The following is a 21,743-nucleotide window of genomic DNA, read 5'->3' on the forward strand; positions in this document are numbered from 1 at the left end:
GATATAAAAAAAAAGAGAGTCTTTTAACACATTCCGTACATACATCAAATCTATAAAAGAGTTAAATTTAAAAAAAATAAAAAATAATTAGAAAAAAATTTTCCGATCGTTGAGGATTCAAATTGGGGATTGTGTTCGTGATCCAGGAAATGTGAGGGCGACGAAGCCATCTCCAAATCGGTCCTCTCGGTTGCGATCTCAATCGCGAGGAGGCAACGGCGTGATCTAACGGATAAGCGGGATGGGAAATGAACCTCGGGGATTGGAGGGCATTCATGGCGCTTGAAATCTTTCTAATTTTGGATTCTGGATAAGTAGGTTGAGAAGGCGTGATGGATGATGATTTTACAGCTTCGTCACTTTCTTATTAGGACGCTGGAGAATGGGGGAATCGGAAGATGCGAAGATTGTATATATAGACAAAGGGGCAGCTTATCCTAATGGTATATTCGGCTTGTCATTCCTGGTTTTGTGCGATCCTTCTTCTTCTGATTTGTATTTGTTGATTTTTTTTTTATGTTTGCGGCGTTTGCTTGTGGAGCATAAGCGGAGGCGACGAGTAGAGGGGTGACAGCAAGCGGAGGCCTGATAAAGTATTCTAGTGGAAGGGAAGGATGAGGATGGATTCTGGTTTGCTAAAGAGCTCCAATCTGCAGTCTTTCCTTGCTCATATCACGCCTTCGGTGCCTACTTACCCTCTTACAAAGGTTCTCTTTTTTTCGCCCTATCTGCTTCCATGATTTGTCCAAGCATCCTGTGGTTTGTTTGTTTGTTTGTTTATTTATTTTTCTTGACTGCGATGTATGCTGAAAACTTCTCTCAAGAGTGCCATGGACGGAGTGTTCATTTGCATCCATCTCTTTGATTAGTCCTCTTCTGATTGCAGAATAATCTCTGTCCCTCCCTCTGCATGTAAAAGTTGCAACTTTAATGTTTGAATACAAAATAGCTATCCTTTTCTTTCATGATTGTATATGCTATGTTCTTGCATGAAATCGTTCTTGATCTGAATGAATCGTATGTACGTGAAAATGGTATAGGTGACTCTAACTTGCTGTGTCCCTTTAAATAGTGCATATTCAGTGATTTCAGACTGATCCTATCCTTTTGATTTCAAAAAACAAGATTAATCGCTTTTTGAATTCTTGGGGCCAAAAAGGGGTTAGTATTGTGTTATCCTTGGTTCTATAATTCCTCTTACAATATTGTTTCTCGATTTGAATTACTTCTCTCCAATTTGTATTCACTTAGTCGTAGTGACTTTATTATTAACTCAGAATTTCTGATATAAAAAAGTGGGCATAGCTACAGGATCTGAGTAGCATTTGCCAACCAACTGAGAAGGAGAACATGGAGCATTTCACATTAGCAGACCTCTGGGACCAATATGAAGAGTGGAGTGTATATGGTGTTGGTGTTCCCATCATCCTTCCCAACCATGAAACGACAGTTCAATACTATGTTCCATACCTATCTGCTATTCAATTATATACCAGAAAATCACTTGCTTTTTCGAGGTCAGGAATAAACTTCATATATAGAACAATGGTTTTCTTCATGTAGCCAACTCTAGTGAACTACATTATGAACCGCATTTGATTCTATTTTGCAGGATTTTTCCACAAGACAGCCAGTGTGAATGTTCTAGTGATGACAATGAGAGTGACACAATGTCCAAGTCATCAGATGCTTCCTCAGATGGTTCAGTTATTACCCATGAGAATTTATTTCCAAGAAAAGACACTTTTGGGCAGATGTATGCCCAGTACATAGAGTATGGTTCTCCCTATAGAAGGCTACCCCTTGTGGACAAGGTATAGACAGTTATGCTGCTGATATTTAGGCACCATATTGATGTATCCCTTCTTGCAAGTAGGATTCCCAATTCTACATGTTATGACCAATTTCTGTGTATAACTTTATCCATTTTACCTTGGTTGTTTCTAAATAGGTAAAAGAGTTGGCTCCACGATTTCCTGGTTTGTTGTCATTGAAGAGCGAAGAATTGTCACCTGCTAGCTGGTTTTCTGTTGCCTGGTATTGGTTCATTGCAATAGAGCTCTGCTATGTTTTAGTAGTTAAATGGTTACTAAGAACTTACAGCCAGTTAACAATTATGATAGGACTTGGACCTTGAATGCTACTGCATCTTCTATCTTTTCTTTGTTACTTTCACCACAAAATATTATGTTTTTATTCTTGTTCTACATTGCACCTATGCAAAATCAGGTACCCTATCTATCACATTCCAGCATGTGCAAATGTTGAGGATTTGCTGGCAGCTTGCTTTCTTACTTATCATACCATATCCACATTGTCTGAAGGTATGCACTTTTTGTTTGTTTGCGGTATTAGATGCCACATGTTTTCTTTTTGTTCCGTAAATTACTGTATCTTTTGTTAGATTTATCTGAAAGATAATTTGTTACCAATGATCAGCCTATTTTGATTCATTGATATTTTTGTGAACTAGTTCTTTAGCAAAGTTATGTAATTTTGGGCCTTTGAGGTACCTAATGTCTCTACACTCTGATTATTTCATTGGCTTAATTCTGGGAAAAAATGCTATTTGAATGTTTGAAGTCTGTGAAAATAACATGAAAAAATATGACTGCTTATTCTTTTGTGAATCTAGCTCTTAACCAAAGTTATGGTTTCTTACATTGTTTGCAGATTATGTGCTACGATCCGAAGGTTAACAACTTCTCTATTGTTAGGAATGAAAAGACTGTTTATGACACTGTTTCAGCACTTGAAAGCAATGCATTAACATTACTCATAGCTCTCATAATCCAATTAATCAGCAATCATGTGAAAACATCACTGTCAGCAATCATGTGCAAAATTTTTCCAAGATTAATTCAGTAATGCCAACAGAACAGAACCACTTTGAGATCTCATCATCATTGCATTGTCTTGCTGCATTTAACCTGCTTTGATTGATGATTTAGTAAAGTACCTGTAACTGTAATGCATGAAGTTCAGTTGGCTGTTGGAATGTGAGTTGGTGTAGCTAGGTTGTTTAATTTTAATCTAGACACTAGTTTTTGACAATTTGGAAGTCCCAGGTAGTTCAAATGATGAAATAAAGAAAAGAAATACATTTTGGCATGTTAATTGGTGATATATTTCGAACTTTCCCATAAGGTAAGAATAAGAAGGAACCTTAAGAACATAACTTATCTTTCCTGCAAGAAAGACTTTGTTAACTGAAACCAAAACAGCCAGCAAATGGCTTAGAAACTAAAGATTGGTGATACATTTTTTGCTTGCACTAATTTGATGTGGCAATTTCATAGTGTCGTCAATCTTTAAGTCCCTGCAATGTTGTGCCATTGCAGATAGCATCGAGTCTGATGATGAAAAAGATCTCTATTCTGTAATTGGGAGGATCAACAAGCCGGTGAAAATGAACGGGAGAAACGCCATTGCTCTTTCGCCATTTGGTCTCTCTACCTACAAAATGCAGGAGGACTTATGGAAGGACCCAAAATCTTCAGACAATGAAACCCTGAACGCCCTTTACAATGAAGCATATTACTGGCTGAAGCAACTTGAGGTTGAACACCATGACTTCAAATTCTTCGCCGCTCACTGATCGAACTCACTAACTGTAAACACTTGGGAACATGTCCTTTCTCATGCCACCATGGTATCATTACCCTTCCGGTGAGACAAGAAATCTGTTGGTGACCAATAAATCTAGTATCGATACTCTTAGGAGCTGCATTTTCTTGTGCCTTTTTTGCTTGGGAATTGATAGCAACTGGATCTTCAGTGTGGCATCGAACTGTATATCGTGCAGCTACTTTGCCATTGACAGATAGTAAGATTTTTCAGCTGTTTGATTTCACCAATAGACATGTTCTTGATTCATGTACAATATTTAATGAAATATTTTGCACTAAATACAAATAGTTATAATTTCAATTGGTGGCTTATATTGTGATCAAATCTTCCCTTGCCTGTGTTTGTGCTCTCGCCAATGGTTAATAGCACACTTGATCATAATTGAAGCAGTGAAAATAGGCTAACACAAGCATAAAAATTCTCAGATGCACACAATAATTCTCGATGCGTACAGTTTGGAAGTAAGGCATTTCTAACTGTTCCAACAACAAGATCTGAGAAATCATCGTTCCAGCAGGAACCTGGCGCTTTTAAAAGGACAAGCAACATATCTACCATCAACTCGTAATCAAATTACAGAACACAGCAAACATCGCTCCGCCTCACATTTGTATAATCTTACGTTAAATCGTATCACATATGCACAAAGTTTGGAAAAATTCCCTTCTTGTGGTAACCATTCAGATGAGGTCAGCAACATTCATGGGCATTTCATCAATCTGCGTGCTGTAGTACTGTTCGATATCTCTCAAGATTCGGATGTCGTCCTTCCTCACAAAGTTTATCGCCACACCCTGCATTCACATGATTGGTAAGGTCATCTAAAGCAAAGATAGAGAGAAACCGAAAGTAAACAAGCAAGGGCAGTTAATGAGACCTTAAAAGAGTTCATGTAGTATTCACCATATAGATTGGTTCAAATACAATGGAGATGTTGCAGTCAGGAACAAGAAATTCAAGGAACAAAAGGGCATCAACTTACCTTGCGCCCAAAACGTCCAGAACGACCAATTCGATGTATGTAGAGTTCTCGATTGTTTGGAAGGTCATAGTTTATCACCAGCGACACCTGAGAGAACCATAAAGCCATTGCATATCAAAACATATTAACTGAGAAAGATCATGAATTTTCCTGAAGGCTTTCTCTTACATATGCAAAGTTAAATGAGCAATGAATAATAGGAATATCTCAATCGACTTTTTTAGTGAAAAGACTTACCTGCTGGACATCAATCCCCCTAGCCCATACATCGGTAGTAATCAACACACGAGTTGCCCCTGACCTAAATTCTGCCATGATTGCATCTCGCTCTTTTTGAGGCATGTCACCATGCATAGAAGATACTGTGAAGTTGTTAGAGCGCATTTTTTCAGTCAACCAGTCAACCTGCCAGAGAAACATGCTAAATTAATCTGGTTTCAGGGTAAATTACGCAAAGCATAAAAAAAAACATGAGAAGTCAAACAGAACAAGGCTCAATATAAAACAATTAATAGAATAGGCAGCTATAAGAAAATTAGCTTACAACACCATTAACATTCATATTCCAATGTTAAAGGGATAAAGAGAAACATAACCATACTATCCAAGATATTCAGAACCAATTTTGTGAAGCTCATTTATAAATAGAGATGCAAAAATATTGTAGGTAAATCTATTCAGATGGAAGCACTCATTGGATGACTAGAGTTTAGGCCAGAAGGCTAGGGCTCTTAGGCTATGCAGATGGGATCACTCTTCATCTATTTTGCTTTCATCCACTGGATAAAATGCTTAGAATAACATGGGAAATTTCAGGAAAAGAGAAAGATAAGAGTAAGATGCACCAGACGAAGTCTGACTGGTGCCATGGTCTTGCAGCACAAACAATTTCCACATTTACTTTCAGAATCAGTATCATAATTCTAAGCCTAATAACACGGTTGTATACTGACCTTTCTTTTTGTATTGCAGAAAATAACAGCTTGAGTAATTGTGAGAGTGTCATAGAGATCGCATAATGTATCAAACTTCCATTCCTCTCTCTCCACAGCCACGAAAAATTGTTTGATACCCTGGAATAAAATATATGTTAACGACAACAAAAGGAAAACATACACTCTAATGAAACTTAAATACCTCCAATGTCAATTCATCACGTTTGACAAGGATTCTTATGGGATCAGTCATGAATTTGTTCGTTATCTCCAGGATTTCATGAGGTAGTGTAGCAGATATCAGAGCAACCTATAAAGCAATTCACAAGATTAGATGTTGAATAAATTCTACGATTTACACAAACAAGGACACAAATAAACCAAGGAGATAATGATTAAGATCTGAAATGAAATATTTTCCAAAAAAATAAAACTGATGGAGAGTTTCACCACCAAAAGCCTCAATTCCTTCATTCCTAAATTATCATTTTTAGATTGACAATCATAAAAACCTACAAATGTGCATATAGAGATGGTGAAGCCATTAAAATTCTCTTCATTAACTACAACCAGAAACTTTTACCATGAGAAATTTGCAAACTAGACAAAGTACAATGAGCACATATGGCCATGGTTTTATCAGGGATGAAGTGTAGATCAAGTACATGAATAAAAGGAATGTGTGAAATTTTGTAAACCTCAGACACAAAATCTATATAAAATGCCTCAGACAACTAGATAGTTCAAAATAAAATTGTTTTTTAAAATATATATGTATGTATGTATGTATGTATATTGAAAGTGTTAGATGTGAAAACAGAATAGATGGGACCAAAGATGAAAGCTCAAAATAAAATAAAAAACTAGAGATCATGACAATCATTCCATAAACTGTTGGTTTCAAGTTATAAGCAGCAAACATCTTGTTTACTAACTCTCATTTATCTATGGCATCACAAATTGTACAGTATACGCATATGAACATGGAATAGGAATAAAAGCATAGCAAAAAAATTTCCAAAGTAAGAAGAGCATAAGCCTCAAATCAGTTGAGAAAATATTCAATGCAAGCAAAGCATGAATACCAACAACTTGACCTAAAATATACATTTGTTTTAAAAAAACAGATTAGCAGGTTGCATATGCAGATACCTAAGCTTATGCTACAGGTACTGCATCACAAATAGTATATACAGTACCCCATATGTGGATGGCTTGAATATTCTCACATCACATGAGAGAATATACAGTGCATGCAGCCAAAAGGTCTATAGACTATGACTGCATATGCACCACATTTGACCTGCAAATGTGACCATCCTAAAAAACTGAAATTGTCGTCCATTAATTAAACAATTACTACTTGCCTAGGTCCCTTCCCAAATAGGACTTCTATTGTGTTCATCCCCCTCAAAGGATTTGCTCGTGATTGTTACACACTTTTAGGCTAAGTTTTTGGTGTGGTAATTAGTAAGTATTAATTTATACACTCAATTAGAAATTACTCAACTATGTGCACATCATTGTTATTATTATGATGCATTATACATTATTGATTGCTATGCAATAGATCAGCTTCATATCAATTGCATATGTTCTTTAAAACATTGGACATGTATGGGTGGCCAGTATCTAACAACAATAGGCATAATGCTGGTATACTATTTTCAGAGTCCAAATTTTTCTGAAGATTCGGATATATGACTCAAACCTGAAGTTCAGGAGGCAGGTATCTGTACACATCATAAATCTGATCCTTAAAGCCCCTACTCAGCATCTCATCAGCTTCATCCTATCAAATAACAAAGAATTAGGTAAAAAGTACAACTGCATATAGCTCAAACAAGTATAGCAATTAAAAACGATCACCGTACAAGAATAAGAATTTTAATAGCTCTTGTGCGCAACGTCCTCCTTTTGATCATGTCACAAACTCTGCCAGGCGTCCCTGAAACCACATGAACACCATACTCTAGCTTTCGAATATCTTCGCCAATGCTCTTTCCGCCAATGCATGCATGCGCTTGCACATTTATGTATTCACCAATGGCCAACATCACTTTCTCGGTCTGGGAAGCAAGTTCTCTTGTAGGTGACAAAATAAGTGCCTGCACTCTAAAATTGAAGTACATGAATTTAACCACAAACTCTAATCAAGTAAGCATATATGGAAATCTGAAACCGGTTCCTTGGTATTACACAATCAGAAAGTAAGCTACAAGTAAATTTTAGCTATCACCATGTGTGATTCCCACAATTTGTAGTTAACTAACTGCTCTCTGTGTCTGACAGTGCATGACCAGAACACAATAATTGCAATAAGCAAAGATGATTGCGAAGCTTTAATGGGATCCATCACTCAAAACACAGGTAGGTCAAACTAAATAGGGGTAGTACTCGTGCAAAAGATTTACTTTTTGGAACAAAAAAGAGTCTGCTTTTTGGACCTAGCCATAGTTTAGCTGAATAGATAGCAAACTCAATGATATTTAACAAGTTGATTTTGTGACGTCTCGACAGACCTAGAAGAACTCATTTGCAGACGTCATTGGTTAACCTACGAGCTCTGTGGTGCAAAAACCTAAACAGCCTCCTACAATGCAATAAAAAAGTGCAAAGTCCATAAATTGGAAGGCAAAAAAAGAATAGCATACTCTCTGATGGAAGTATCAACCATCTGGCAGACGGACAGGGCGATCATGGAGGACTTCCCGGTACCGGATTGAGCCTGGGCGATGACGTCGCGGCCATTGATAATGGGAATCACAGCTCTCTGCTGGATGGCGGAGGGCTTCTCGAAGCCATAGGCATAGATACCGCGGAGGAGGTCATCGCGGATGCCCATCTGGTCGAAGCTGGTGATGGCCTCGACCCCCGGGCTGGTCTCGAAGACCAGGTTCTCGTCGTCTATGTTGCGCCCCGGAGGCTGCCGGCCGCGTGGGGGCGCTGCGCCGGTGGCCATGTCGACGAGATGCGAAAGGGGATCGAGGAGAATTTATAGCCGTGAGGCCAGGAGAGGTTGTTCGTTGACAATCCTAATTTGTCGGTCAAAACGGAACGGGATTGTTATTGCAATAAAAAATGTGTACGGCAATTATGCGCAAAGGTCCTCTAAATTTTGATTTTCATAGTTTAAAAGTAGTGTTTAAGTCACTTTCTTAATAACTAGCAGGTGGTACATGCACCGCGCGTTGCGCGGTGTGTGCTATAAGTATTGGTATTCGTGATTGTGATTGGTAGCTTAAATACAAGTATAAATACAAGCCTTGTGGATGAATTAAACCTACACTGCAATTACCACTCGTTAGGCCTCCATAGTCGTGAATCTATTATGCTTTTACGGGAGCTCTCTTATGCTTTCGCGTGGGCTATTTATAAAGTGTTTAGATGCCCCTCCTCGCCTAGTTGGCAGAAAGATTTTGGGTGCCAAGGAACTTTTGAGCTTAGTTTACTGCCAGAATTCGGAAATTTCAATGATTGATCTTGTCTTTCGACCAGGACAGACAATTATATATATAAGCACAATTTTATTTCGCTCTAAAATTCCCAATACCTTTGGGCAGCAAGCAAAAGCAAATGCTTCATACACCAAGGATGCATCATACAAAAGTTTTTTCATGAACATTGTATCAAACAAAAGTTTCTTAGTTTCTTCAGTCATGAAGAACTGATTACATTTAAACACATTCTTCATGTATGAAGAATCCATCAGAAGCACTCAAAATCAGCCTGATAAAAAGATTAACTTAACAAAAGTTTGCTCATAAATCTTAGAAAAGTGATGATATGCTTTAGGCTTTGCGTCTTTTGGGGTTTCTTTCTTCACTATCGTCATCGGAAGCAGCTGGATCTTCAAATCTAAATTTTTCAGTAAGAGATGTGCGCACGTCTAAGCTTGTAGCTTTTTCAGTGTCTAGAACATTCAACAATATTTAAGAATGTATGTGTCACAAATCTCTTAAATTTTAAAGACAAGCATAGTGTTTAGCTAAACTAATTATACAGTACAACAATGTCAGTAATGTTACCTGGAGAGAGCAATGGCAGAGTAACATCGGTTGCATACTCCTGGATATTTAGGTTTTCTTCTTTGGAATTTAATACTCCTGAGCTTTCACAAATTGGATGAGTCAGTAGATTTGATGACTTTTCCACATGCTTGTATTCGACACAATATACAATGGAGTATTTGTGCTGTGATTCTTTATCCTTTTGTTTTGAAGGTTTGATCTGGATTATATATTCTTTTGTTTCCAAAGATGAATGGACACTATCAATATGCATCTGCCAAAAACATAAGTATAATTATATTTCTTACTGACCGGTAAATGAATGCGTTGATTGGTTTGCTACAACATGAAAGTGAAACCAAAAACAAAAACAAAAACAAGGAACCCACAAATTTGGTACAACCTTAAGCTGTGCTTTGTACAATTTCATAATTTCATTTCCTTCTCTTAATTCCAAAAATATTTTCTGTAAGCGTTTCCATCCCTACAGTCATAATAGAGAATATTTATTATTCAAATCAGCCCATATTAAGTGAAAAAATGTTCATGATGTTAGATGTTTGATATCAATTATTTCACCTGGTAGTGAGTTGTCTGTGTGTTTTTTAAAAAAAAAACATGGTGCTGGATAACAGGACCACGTTTGTGTGCTTTGCTCATTTCAAGTCTCAAAGAAAATTCACTATATGGATGATTTTAAAGGTTAAGATTATGCATCTCTTTATGATTTTGACTTATCACTGTTGTGGAAATTTTGGTTCTTTTTTATTCTTCAGGAAGGTATGTTCTGGTGATTTTGTGTTCTTGCTACCAACCAACAAGGTACAAGGGGAATAGATAGTGAATGTAAAATGCGTATAAATGGCATGTATGTTTATCATAAACAAATAGATATATATCCACATAAGATGTATAATTTGATAATTATATATTCATTGGATTATAAAAGCTTTTACTTTTCATGTCTATCTTCTTTTCTGTTAAATGAGTAAACGGTAATACAATCTGCTACACAATAATATAGATATTCATCTAGTAGTGCAACTCGTGGTGTTCTACTATGTATCGTATTCTATTCATAAAATTTGCCACAAGTGAAGACTGTCTTGTTTCTTTAAAATAGAGATAACACTAAACCAAAAGGCATTTTCTAGTTGAAGAAGAAAGATTTTAAAATAAACTTTGAACATTGATTATGAAGAAAAAAATTTTATCTCAAAGTATAGATAAATCAATTCACATAGATAACTGAAAGGAAAAAAAACCTTGGAAAAAAGCATTTAAAGAAGAATAAGATATAAAAATATAACCAACTTTTGAAGGTGTCTTCATAGCTTCTGTTGCAGTTAAGCCTAAGATTTGCTCAGCCATTTCTCCAAAAAGAGTTGCTGTAATGGCACCACTTTCATCACTTAGATTAATCTCAAATCGACACCTATAAATATTTCAAAACATGATGGCATAAAATTAGAGCAATATATAAGAAATTAACCTCAAACTGACATCTATAAATATTTCAAAACATGATCGTAGAAAATTAGAACAATATATAGGAAAAAGAAAATGCTATGGAACTACCTTGGTTCAGCTAATTGCTTTTCATTGCAGAAATTGCATGTGTATTCATAATGATAGGCAGCTGTGGTTGCGTGGAAGCATTTTTTGCAAGCCATATAGTAATATTTTTGGATGATTTCTTTGAAGTTTATTTTGGCCTTGATAAGAGCTACCTGATCATGCATGAACAAACAATAGAATAGGAATTTCCTTGAAGCTTAATTTTTCCATATAGCAATTATCTTTAAGCAAACAATTATGTTACTCATGCATAAAAACTTTAGATTACTCTAAAAGTGGATGGATAAGTGAATAATTACCTTTTGAAATGGCAAAATATTGGCAAGCAATGTAATGTTGCTATCTGTAGGAATGGTCACATTGTGAGTATGCTGATTTGTGCCCTTGCCAATGACATAGTCTTGAATCATTTTTCTATTTCTCTTTACCCTTTAATAACAAACAAATAAATTAACATGTTACTTAAAATAGGAAGAAGAAATATAATGTTTTATTTTTTATAGGGAGGCAAAATAAGATATATAGTACTGACCAATTTTTCAAACGCATAGCTTCAGCAATAGGTGGGTCAACAAGCAAAACTGAGTTGAAATGTGTAGATAATTCAATCCCTATGAAATTGATTGGTTGATTAAAAATTGGATATAAAAGACAAATAGTTATATATAGCAAAAGAAGCAAGTTAATAAGAAAAGGTGTTACCATTGAAATAGGACACCCGAAGTCGCCGTGCTATCAAAATAGGAAATTTTTTCACTTCGTTCAAGAGAATTGTCCCTTCATTAACAAGAAAGTCTTTCCAAATTGATAACATTATGGAATGCATGCTTTACAGAAAGGAAAAAAAATAAAACAGTTAATATGGAGAAAATAAAAGTGCGCAAAATTAATAAAACAATGGTAAATCAAAACTTGTCTCAACATACCTATCATTAATTAGAAGAAACTTTTGGACATTAGTGGGGCCATGTTTTGTTGATACAGCTTTGACAGGAAATGCTTCAACCACAATTCCGATGATATCTACAATGTGTATACAAATATTGTAAGAAAGACTAAATTCTAAAGTAATGGGATAAAAGTTAATTATTGCTCACCAACAACAGCATCTTTTTTGTCCACATGTTGGCCAAGATCTTGAAATGGAGTGAAGTCATACTTGATTGGAAGAACAATGATATCATCATCGATTTCTTCAATAACTGTATCAACACCTATTACCCATTGCATCAGAACATTAGCTGGTCTATATTTTGGATCTTTGATTTCTCTAATTTGAGCATTGCTGATGCGATACTTTTTATAAGGTTGGAGTTTCGAGGCCATTGTTTCAATTGCTCTATTAAACATGATTCCTTCAACCTTAGCTCCCTGTGCAGCGTTAATTTTGAAAGTTACAATTAGGAAAAATTTTTATGTAGACACATCTGATAAAACATAACTACATCTAACAGAGCATATATAACAAAACGAGGTATATGATTTGCTAAATAAAAAAAATTCAATCTAATAAGGAATATGAATTTTGTTAAAGAAGAAATTGAATACTAAATTTTACCTGAGTATCAGAAAAAATAAATTTTTGAAATTTCGTAGGGCTTTTCATAGACTGAATAAGGTTCAGCTTTTCTTCAACAGTAATAGTAGCCACCCAAGGTTGATCATCATTTGTCAACTTATCAATCGGAACAGTAGCCATGACACTAAAAAAAATTGGTGTAAAAATATATTAGAAAAATGAAATAGTAAATTTACTATCTTTAATTTTGAAGCATGAGCAAAAACATGATAATGTTATTGAAATGGTACAAACCTTAACACACAAAAAAAAAGAAGAGTTCTGAGTGCGTATCAATGTTGTGCCAGAGCAAACACTTCTTTATAAACTACATTACTTGTTTTTGTGTCATTTTTTTTTTCATCAAAAGTAGGAGGAATAATAAGAACCCTCACAGCTTCAGTAGTTTTAGCTCTTGAAAGAGCAACATATAATTGACCATGGGAGAAAACAGGTTCTTTTAGATACAAACCAACATAATCTAATGTTTGGCCTTGGGATTTGTTTATTGTCATGGCAAAACATAATTTAATTGGAAATTGCACTCTCTTGAATGAAACTCCACAGTTTTCAGTGTTAAGGCTATGAAGAGAAATTTTAGGTATGAAAACAATTTGCCCCTTGTGTTGACCAAAAGCTATTTCAGCAGTAATTATACTCTGTCCTAATTTTCTGCAAATTAACCTTGTTCCATTGCAAAGTCCATCAGTTGGATTTAAGTTTCTAAGAAGTATAATGGGACAATTATGTTTTAGCAGTAGTTTATGAGGAGGCAGTCCTCTTGGATTCAAGGAATTTAAAAAATCTTCAAAATCTCCTTGATGTCTCTCATCAAGAGTTTTATCAACACTTGTATAAATATGTAAAGAACCAGGAAATCGCTCAATCAGTAGATGGTTAATGTCATCAACAGCATTGTTTGTTGGAGCTAAAACACATCTATTGATCATTTGTATGGGATCTTGTGCATAGAAGTTTAAGTCTCTGAAAACACAGTTGATCAACCTGTCGAATATCTTTAATCCATTAAAAATGAAGAAAACTTGAATGCAAAAGAAATAAAGTAAAAAATGTAAATAAATAAATAAATAACCTGTTCAATGATTCTTCTTTTTCTGTGTAAGGAATAATTATCTCATGTGGTAAACTGATATCATCATTTTCATCAACCAGTTCTCTTCCTTCACCCACCCTTAATAAAAATTCAGAAAATATTGGATCAAGAATGGCTCTCATATTCACTTTGAGGTAAATCTTTTGAATCCCTGACCATAAATGTGAGTTAACAATTGATGACTCAATCAATATTTGTTTTGATCCTTTTTCAATTACAGGTAATGTTTGCCTAAAGTCACCACCGAGAACAACAACTTTCCCACCAAACGGTCTATCAGAAGTCATTAAATCTTTCAATAGTGAATCAAATGATTCCAATGACTCTCGTTTGGCCATGGATGCCTCGTCCCATACAATTAATTTGGCCTGAATAATTAACTTAGCAACAGCACTTTGTTTGCTAAGTTGGCAAACTTGATTTTCTGATGAGTCTAGAGGTATTTTAAATCTTGAGTGAGCTGTTCTTCCACCTGGTAAAACTGATGCGGCAACCCCAGAAGTTGCCACTGCAATAGCAGTGAATCCTTGAGACCTTAAGGTTGCTAAAAGTGCACGATACAAGAAGGTCTTTCCGGTGCCACCAGGACCATCTATGAAAAAGGCATGCCCATTAGCAGAAAATACCTTTTCAAGGATGATGTCATATGCATGCCGTTGTTCATGATTTAACTTTTCACTTAACAACATATCTTCAGCTGTAATAGGAATGTTTCGTTCACTTATAACTTCTCTAGTGAATTGTTCATCATCCTCAATATCATCTTCATTTGAGACCAAATTATAATCCTTAAGATTTTTACCCATTTGCATCAGATACGTGTTAATAGCTTGCAGCACTTTTCTTTGGATATAAAAAGAATTATGTCCTGATCGAGTATAAGTCCTTTGCATATCAGTAGATAAATCATTCTTGAATTTTTCCCAAAGGGTTTTGGGATTATTAGGAGAACAATAAACAAGAAGAATCGCAAAGAGAGACCTCAATGCATAGGGCATCTGGAATTGGGATGCTTCGTTGAGAGTTTGTTCTATGTAATTATCAGAATGTAAGAATCCAAGCTCTAATGCAGTTTGTCTGAATGAATTTAGTTTTTTGCCATCTACTGTCATCAAATCATCGTAAGAAGTTGGAGCCCTTACATGAGAAAGTAGAAGGCGAAGATAGTATCGTTCACCATCCTTTGGATCTATTGTAACCATTCTACCAATCACATCACCCCTCTTTCGCTGAAACCATGTCCTTGTCTTTCCACACCATACAAAGTATTTAGGAAATTCTTTGTACAAAAGTTTCAAGTCTTGAGCCTTTTTATTTTGCTTATTCATCCAAAAAAATTCTGTCAATGTTGTCCTACTAAAGTAAGAATTCTCAGCAAGCATAACCAAGTCAGAACTCTTACTAAATGACACAAACTGCTGACCATCAAGATGAACTTGAAGAGTATAAACAGATGGATTGATTTGGTTCAATTTAAATGCAAAAATTCTCCACATAGCTTCTGATGGACCTACCCATCTTGCGTCTTGAAATTCTTTGATTTCATCTATTTCAGTACAATCATCTATGGATATAAAAGAGTACTTAACAACATCATGACCCTTGTAGATGTACTTGTATAGATATTTGACCAATTTAATAGTAGAACATATCTCTACATTCATATGACAATCAAACAGGGCCAAAAGATATGGATTATATGGAACAGTCCACCTATTATCTAGTTCATGATTTCTAATCCTAACTCTTTGGCCGTCATTCCTCCTACGATAATGAGGATAACCATCATCTGCATGATAAGTATGGCTAGTAAAATTTTTAGGGTAATGGTTTTTGCAATTCCCTGATTTCATACAAGGGCTGTTTATATTCATCGAACCACATGGGCCATGCATCATGTGTTTTGTAACTAAGGAGTATAAATACGGATGTAACTTTGGATCTGGTATTTCAGCACAAACGATACGGTCATAGGCTGTGGGATTTAGAAGCTTCGAACCAAGTTTTAATATGAGCAAAAAATGGCAATGTGGCATGCCTCTTTTTTGGAATTCAATGACATATACGTATGCAGCTACTTGACCAAAATTCTGCTTCTTAAACAATTCTACCTTAAGTAGTTCTAACTTCGCCCTAAAAGCTCTCGCTAAAAGATCAGGTCTATCATTTGGAGTTTCATCATATTTTAAATTTTCTTGAATTTCAGGCCAATTTGGATTACAAGTTATTGTCAAAAAAATATCTGGCTTTCCATATTTTTGAACAAGTGCCATTGCATCTAAATACCTACGCCTCATATCTCTTGGGCCACCTATGAACGATGCAGGCAAAACAACTCTACGACCTATATTGATCCCATTTGTTTGTCCAAAAGATAAGCTATCAAGAACACCCTGCAACATTTCTGTTCTAATTTCATTCTGTTTTTTTCTATGGAAATCTAATCTGCAGGACTCAATCTTTATATAAGCATCAACGACAAATTGTTGAAATGCTCTTCCTGTATGCACAAGCATAGACTCATCATTCTCCCTCATTTGAAACTTATAACAATAATACTCCCTAGCGGTAACAGTGCTGCTACTGTTTTTGGGCTTCTCAGCACCTAGAAGTCATAGGAAAAAAAGTATAAACATCGAGCAAGAAAAGAAGGGGAAAAAAAGTTTCCACTTAGTTTGACAATCTAAACATAACTACAAAAAAATTCACCTGAGCTTTCAAACTCTAATAATTCATCAACTGAGCTAAAACTGATTGGTTCAATCATATCGCCATCTTCTAACTGTTGATGTAGACTATTTCTTTTCCTTTTTTTGTCCCGTGGAATCCCAATATGCCAACCAATTTCACCTCGTGGAAATAAAAGGGGATATTGCAAAGGGTCATAACAACCATAGTAATGTTTGATTCTATGACTTGTATTTGAGAGACTATAAATCTGAATGTGTATAGTTCTATCATAAGAATCGGCCTCTTGTTCAGAAAAAATAGCTGCTACTTGAGAGACCGAAGGAAGATTGTATCTTCGTTGGTTTAAACAAGGGTTTGCACTCAAGACAATTGTTTTGTTCTCAATGTTAGGAATTTCTCTTGACTGTTTTAAAAACCTACAATATGGATTGTTTTCAAGAATGCGCAAAAGCAATCTTAGAGTTTCTTTATCTAATCTTTTTGACGAATCCAGTCTTCTTTGTAGTTCTTCCTCAGTATCAAAAAAATAGAACTGAATTCCAGAAGGTTTCTCAGAGCTATTTTGTCGCAAACCATTTAAGAAATGGTAAATTTGACCCTGCACTTTGAAAGTGTAAACACCAAATTGATTTTGGGTTAAGGTCTTATCATATTTTGCACCAAATGAAGTAAAGGCAAGGTGATTATTATAGGTCCTAATGTTTTTTCTGAATTGTACTGATTGTTCTTCTGTTCCAATTAACAAGGATCGAAGATCATATGGCATTGGAGGACAAACCAAAAAGACTTCACCACCAGCACAACAAAAATTAGGAGGTTCTAAATAAAATCTCTTTGCTCCACAGTGTTGACAATCTAAGGCAGAAGGAAGTCTCATTGCTTCTGTTGGTAAATTACATCCACATGTTTTCCCTAACAAAACACCAATAATATTCATTTAACCATATCACCTTAGAAGATAAAAGCACAAACAGAGAACCTAATGCAGGAATAAAAATTTTCCTAACCTCTTACAGCACAGGAGCGAGAACCATTATTCTCTGTGCATTGAGTATCGGGCTCGATTACTATAGGTATAGATGGTATATTTTCTCGTAGAGGCTGCTTACATGATGAATAAGTGTCATATAGAAGAAACAAAACTTTGGTTTCAATTTAAGCAAAAAAAGCTCTCCCAACATAAGTGCTACCATCATGAGTTTGATTACCTCAGAGTCTCCTATCTGACTACTCTGACTACCTAGATCAAAATCTGCTAGTTGTATTTTTCTAGCCAACCGCATCTGCCTTCTTCTTTCCAAAATAGCAGCTTTTTTATCAGATGACATTTCTGCATATTTTTTTCGGCGTAAGGCATTTTTGTCCATGTTATGCATGAAACTGAAGCAATGTTTGAAACGCCAACAATTACTGACATCATCATTATCGATCAACAACCAAAGTATAAACAAAACAATGTTTGAAACATCAACAATGATTGCCAAATCAAAGCAAAACACTTATCAACAATCACAGTGAAAATGAGACAATGTTCAAAATTCCAACAATCATTGCTAAATCAAAGTAAAACATTGGTACATATCTATTCCCAAAAAAAAACTATTGAATCGAAAAGATAATGAACATAAAAACTAAAATAAACAGAATAATACAGAAACAATAATTATAGAACAACAAGATAACCATACGAAAAGTTTTCAAGAATAGGTTGTACCTTGTACCTTATAGAAGCACCAAACCAACACAAAGCAAACCAGCAATTTTCGTGAGAAAAATAGCTTGCAGGAAGATTCTGCACAAGAAGCAGCCAATCCCTAGAAAGAACAAACAAAAAGCACAATATCAATATAACACAAAGTAAAGAATATGCACATAAGATGAATGAAGTGCAATAACAAAAAGCCTTGTTTGCTGATCACCATGATCAGAACAAACAATTGAAAAAATTTCAACATCCCTCCTTTATCATAACAAATGCAGAACAAAATTATTAGGTCATATCATAATTGCATCCACATGTTTTTGAATTTTTTTCTTCACTTAAAAACTATCTATAAAACATTTTTAAGTTTTTTGAACGATTCACTTAATTTTTATAAATTGCAGAATAAGTTAATGATTTTCTGTTTATTGTAACATTAATGAGTTAACTTCATGGATATCAATGTTTACAAAAACACAACTAACTAATTATGATAAACTAAAAGCATAATAGAGAATGGAGCAAGCATAATGAAAAAGGAAACCAAAAACAAAAACCAACAAGGAACCCACAAATTTGGTACAACCTTAAGCTGTGATTTGTACAATTTCATAATTTCATTTCCTTCTCTTAATTCCAAAAATATTTTCTGTAAGCGTTTCCATCCCTACAGTCATAATAGAGAATATTTATTATTCAAATGAGCCCATATTAAGTGAAAAAATGTTGATGATGTTAAATGTCTGATATCAATTATTTTACCTGGTAGTGACTTGTCTGTGTGTTTTTAAAAAAAAACATGGTGTTGGATAACAGGACCACGTTTGTGTGCTTTGCTCATTTCAAGTCTCAAAGAAAATTCACTATATGGATGATTTTAAAGGTTAAGATTATGCATCTCTTTATGATTTTGACTTATCACTGTCGTGGAAATTTTGGTTCTTTTTTACTCTTCAGGAAGGTATGTTCTGGTGATTCTGTGTTCTTGCTACCAACCAACAAGGTACAAGGGGAATAGATAGTGAATGTAAAATGCGTATAAATGCCATGTATGTTTATCATAAACAAATAGATATATATCCACATAAGATGTATAATCTGATAATTATATATTCATTGGACTATAAAAGCTTTTACTTTTCATGTCTATCTTCTTTTCTGTTAAATGAGTAAACGGTAATACAATCTGCTACACAATAATACAGATATTCATCTAGTAGTGCAACTCGTGGTGTTCTACTATGTATCGTATTCTAGTTTTACTTGTTTTGTACATAATAATATAGAGGTATTGAAAATAAGTGGGTGCATCTATCAAGGATAGATTCCTATACTATGTTTTCTGTATTCAGGTGAAAAATAAACGTTTAAGAGCTTTCATCCACCAATACATGTTTATGTGATTTATACAAGTGATGCATAGTGACTAACTGATCTTGATCTTCAGTACCATTAGTTTATGTGTGTGTATGACTTAAGTATGCTAAGATTCATCTTATTTGAAATTCATTTACGTAAATGCAAAACACTTTTCATTGTCATATCTTTATTATCAGGAAAAATGGATGCCTCCCAGGGAAATTGGAAAAATAAAAAGCTTAATTTAAGCTTAATAAAGAAATCAACCGATCGATGCGATGGAGAAGAAAGCACTGTAAACAGCAGAAGGAATATATATTACACTTGCAGTTAGCGATGTCGACGGCGACGGCAGTCAAGCCAAAAAGCAAAGCGCGAAGCAAGAAGCAGTGTTGTAGCCGCTGAAGAAGAAGAAGAAGAAGAGCAGCTGCAGCTTCCATTTCCGCCTGCAGCGGATCAGGATTCAGGACCAAAACAAAGACAGCAGCAGCGACAGTAGATAAAAGATAAAAGATAGACACGTTTTTACTCGGAGGAGAAAGAGAGGGAGGTGGGCAGAAGCCCGCTGGCTGTTCGCCCTGCACGCTGCTGCACAGCGGCAGTGTGGTGGTGGACGAAGAGGAACAGAGCGATAGATTGAGAGAGAGAGAGAGGGAGCACGTGATGGCACGGTCCTTTATGGCGGAAGAGTGGAAGGAACAGTAGATAAAAGGACGAAGCGAGGAGACGACGTCCCATCATGATGAGCAGGCGTCGGACATCCGGCCACCAGTCAGATCCCACAAGAGTGGTCCAGATCAGACGGCCGGCTCTCCTCCTCCTCCTCCTCTCCGAAACGAACGTCGAGGATCGTGACGACGTTCAGAGAAGGGAGGGAGCTGATGAAGGCGGAGGAGGAGGAGGAGGAGAGGAGGAGAGAGGAGAGGCATGACCGCACTTACCACCAACCTGGCGCACCATGCGGACGGTCGACGTCAAAAGTACGTCTGCCTCGTGCCGTTCACGTGAGTGGTCGTCAAATAAGAGCGTTATCAGTCTCTTGTACTTGGTGAATTTTTAGCAAAAAAAATAACTTGAATAAAACATTTTCAACGAGGCGAGTCGAACTACAAAATTTAATGTTTTTTTCGCTCTCTCTCTCTCTCTCTCTTCTGATATTGAATATTATATTTAGTCTTCTTTTTCTGCTGTCGAACAGATGAGGAGAGGCATGACCGCACTTACCACCAACCTGGCGCACCATGCGGACGGTCGACGTCAAAAGTACGTCTGCCTCGTGCCGTTCACGTGAGTGGTCGTCAAATAAGAGCGTTTTAAGTGTCATATAGATAGATAAACGTCTAAGAATATTAGATTAATGAGTCATCGTAAATTTCCATAGGCTGTTTGTCAAATATATCAAATTTCGTTAAGTTTAGGCTTCAACGTTGCGTTTAAAAATTGAAATGATTGTTCAATTTTGATTTATTTTTTTTATGAGTTTGATTCGAGTTTAATTTAAATTTAATTAGTTTGGAACGCTAAGTTTAAATTTATTAACTGTTTACATTTTTTATATATTTAAATTTATTTGATTGTTAGTGAATTTGATATTATACATTTATTTATTTATTTTAAAAGCTTCTTCATATATTTATTATTAAGTTTGATAATTACTTATTGATAAATATGATTTGTAAATTTTATTTGTATAGATGATTCATGGACATTATTTATAAATAATTATTGTGTATTATTTAAATTTATTTAATAGTTAACTTTATACCTATTGAATAAATATAAATAAGTTCTTATTAAATTGAATATTAAATTTATTTACGATAATCAATGTGTAATAAAAGATGATAACATTCATCTCATATCATGTGCTGCTTACGGTCTATTTCAAGATATGTGGAAGTGTAGTAAATTATAATATCAGTTAGTCTCATTGATTATTTCTGAGGGTAATCGACTTGGTTCCACGAAAATTTTTCATCAGTCATCAGGGTAAATCGGGAAGTGCACGCAGCGGCCTGGGTGATAACATAGATGTCCTACCGCGACACCATACCCCAAGGACGAGAGAGGTTCATTAATGAATGAAAGGGGAAGAGAGGATAATGAAGAGAAAGAGGGGAGAAGTAAGGTATTTATGTTCTCATTATTTAGAAGAGATGAAGATTCATCAACGTAGCATGTGTT

General features: G+C 35.4%; 4 protein-coding genes across 7 annotated transcripts; 1 reads left to right on the plus strand and 3 right to left on the minus strand.

Annotated features, from left to right (window-relative positions):
- Positions 1-546: 546 nt before the first annotated feature.
- Positions 547-3,897, plus strand: LOC141836589 (uncharacterized). Of its 2 annotated transcripts, none has more exons than XM_074724091.1 (6): positions 547-707; positions 1,306-1,517; positions 1,613-1,814; positions 1,952-2,037; positions 2,230-2,324; positions 3,342-3,897. In XM_074724091.1, exons 1-6 carry the CDS (start codon positions 615-617, stop codon positions 3,596-3,598), a joined length of 945 nt encoding a protein of 314 aa, XP_074580192.1. In that variant the 5' UTR covers positions 547-614; the 3' UTR covers positions 3,599-3,897. The 2 variants fall into 2 exon arrangements, with proteins under 2 accessions (XP_074580192.1, XP_074580193.1); XM_074724092.1 differs by having other exon boundaries at positions 1,312-1,517.
- Positions 3,898-4,125: 228 nt separating this feature from the next.
- On the minus strand, positions 4,126-8,533 carry LOC141835822 (eukaryotic initiation factor 4A-III homolog B). Its single transcript, XM_074723199.1, has 8 exons — positions 8,202-8,533; positions 7,422-7,662; positions 7,259-7,339; positions 5,750-5,857; positions 5,566-5,685; positions 4,850-5,017; positions 4,613-4,699; positions 4,126-4,424 (listed from the first exon to the last, which is right to left on the minus strand). Exons 1-8 carry the CDS (start codon positions 8,507-8,509, stop codon positions 4,311-4,313), a joined length of 1,227 nt encoding a protein of 408 aa, XP_074579300.1. The 5' UTR covers positions 8,510-8,533; the 3' UTR covers positions 4,126-4,310.
- Positions 8,534-9,146: 613 nt separating this feature from the next.
- Positions 9,147-20,001, minus strand: LOC141836652 (replication protein A 70 kDa DNA-binding subunit B-like). Of its 3 annotated transcripts, XM_074724160.1 has the most exons (12): positions 19,882-20,001; positions 18,213-18,312; positions 12,694-12,838; positions 12,233-12,506; positions 12,062-12,158; positions 11,838-11,962; positions 11,668-11,746; positions 11,435-11,564; positions 11,136-11,287; positions 10,872-10,992; positions 9,576-9,831; positions 9,147-9,460 (listed from the first exon to the last, which is right to left on the minus strand). In XM_074724160.1, the coding sequence occupies exons 3-12, from the start codon at positions 12,832-12,834 to the stop codon at positions 9,339-9,341; spliced, it is 1,497 nt and encodes a 498-aa protein (XP_074580261.1). In that variant the 5' UTR covers positions 12,835-12,838; positions 18,213-18,312; positions 19,882-20,001; the 3' UTR covers positions 9,147-9,338. The 3 variants fall into 3 exon arrangements, with proteins under 3 accessions (XP_074580261.1, XP_074580263.1, XP_074580262.1); XM_074724162.1 differs by lacking the exons at positions 18,213-18,312; positions 19,882-20,001 and adding an exon at positions 17,707-17,760; XM_074724161.1 differs by lacking the exons at positions 18,213-18,312; positions 19,882-20,001 and having other exon boundaries at positions 12,694-13,247.
- On the minus strand, positions 13,694-17,826 carry LOC141835589 (uncharacterized). The gene is made up of 4 exons (XM_074722979.1): positions 17,707-17,826; positions 17,506-17,599; positions 13,787-16,412; positions 13,694-13,709 (listed from the first exon to the last, which is right to left on the minus strand). Exons 1-4 carry the CDS (start codon positions 17,824-17,826, stop codon positions 13,694-13,696), a joined length of 2,856 nt encoding a protein of 951 aa, XP_074579080.1.
- Positions 20,002-21,743: the final 1,742 nt, after the last annotated feature.

This window comes from Curcuma longa, chromosome 10 (assembly GCF_044706935.1).
Source record: "Curcuma longa cultivar G26 ecotype Majalengka, Jawa Barat chromosome 10, ITB_CL_G26_1.1, whole genome shotgun sequence".
In the NCBI taxonomy this organism is placed as follows: Eukaryota; Viridiplantae; Streptophyta; class Magnoliopsida; order Zingiberales; family Zingiberaceae; genus Curcuma; species Curcuma longa.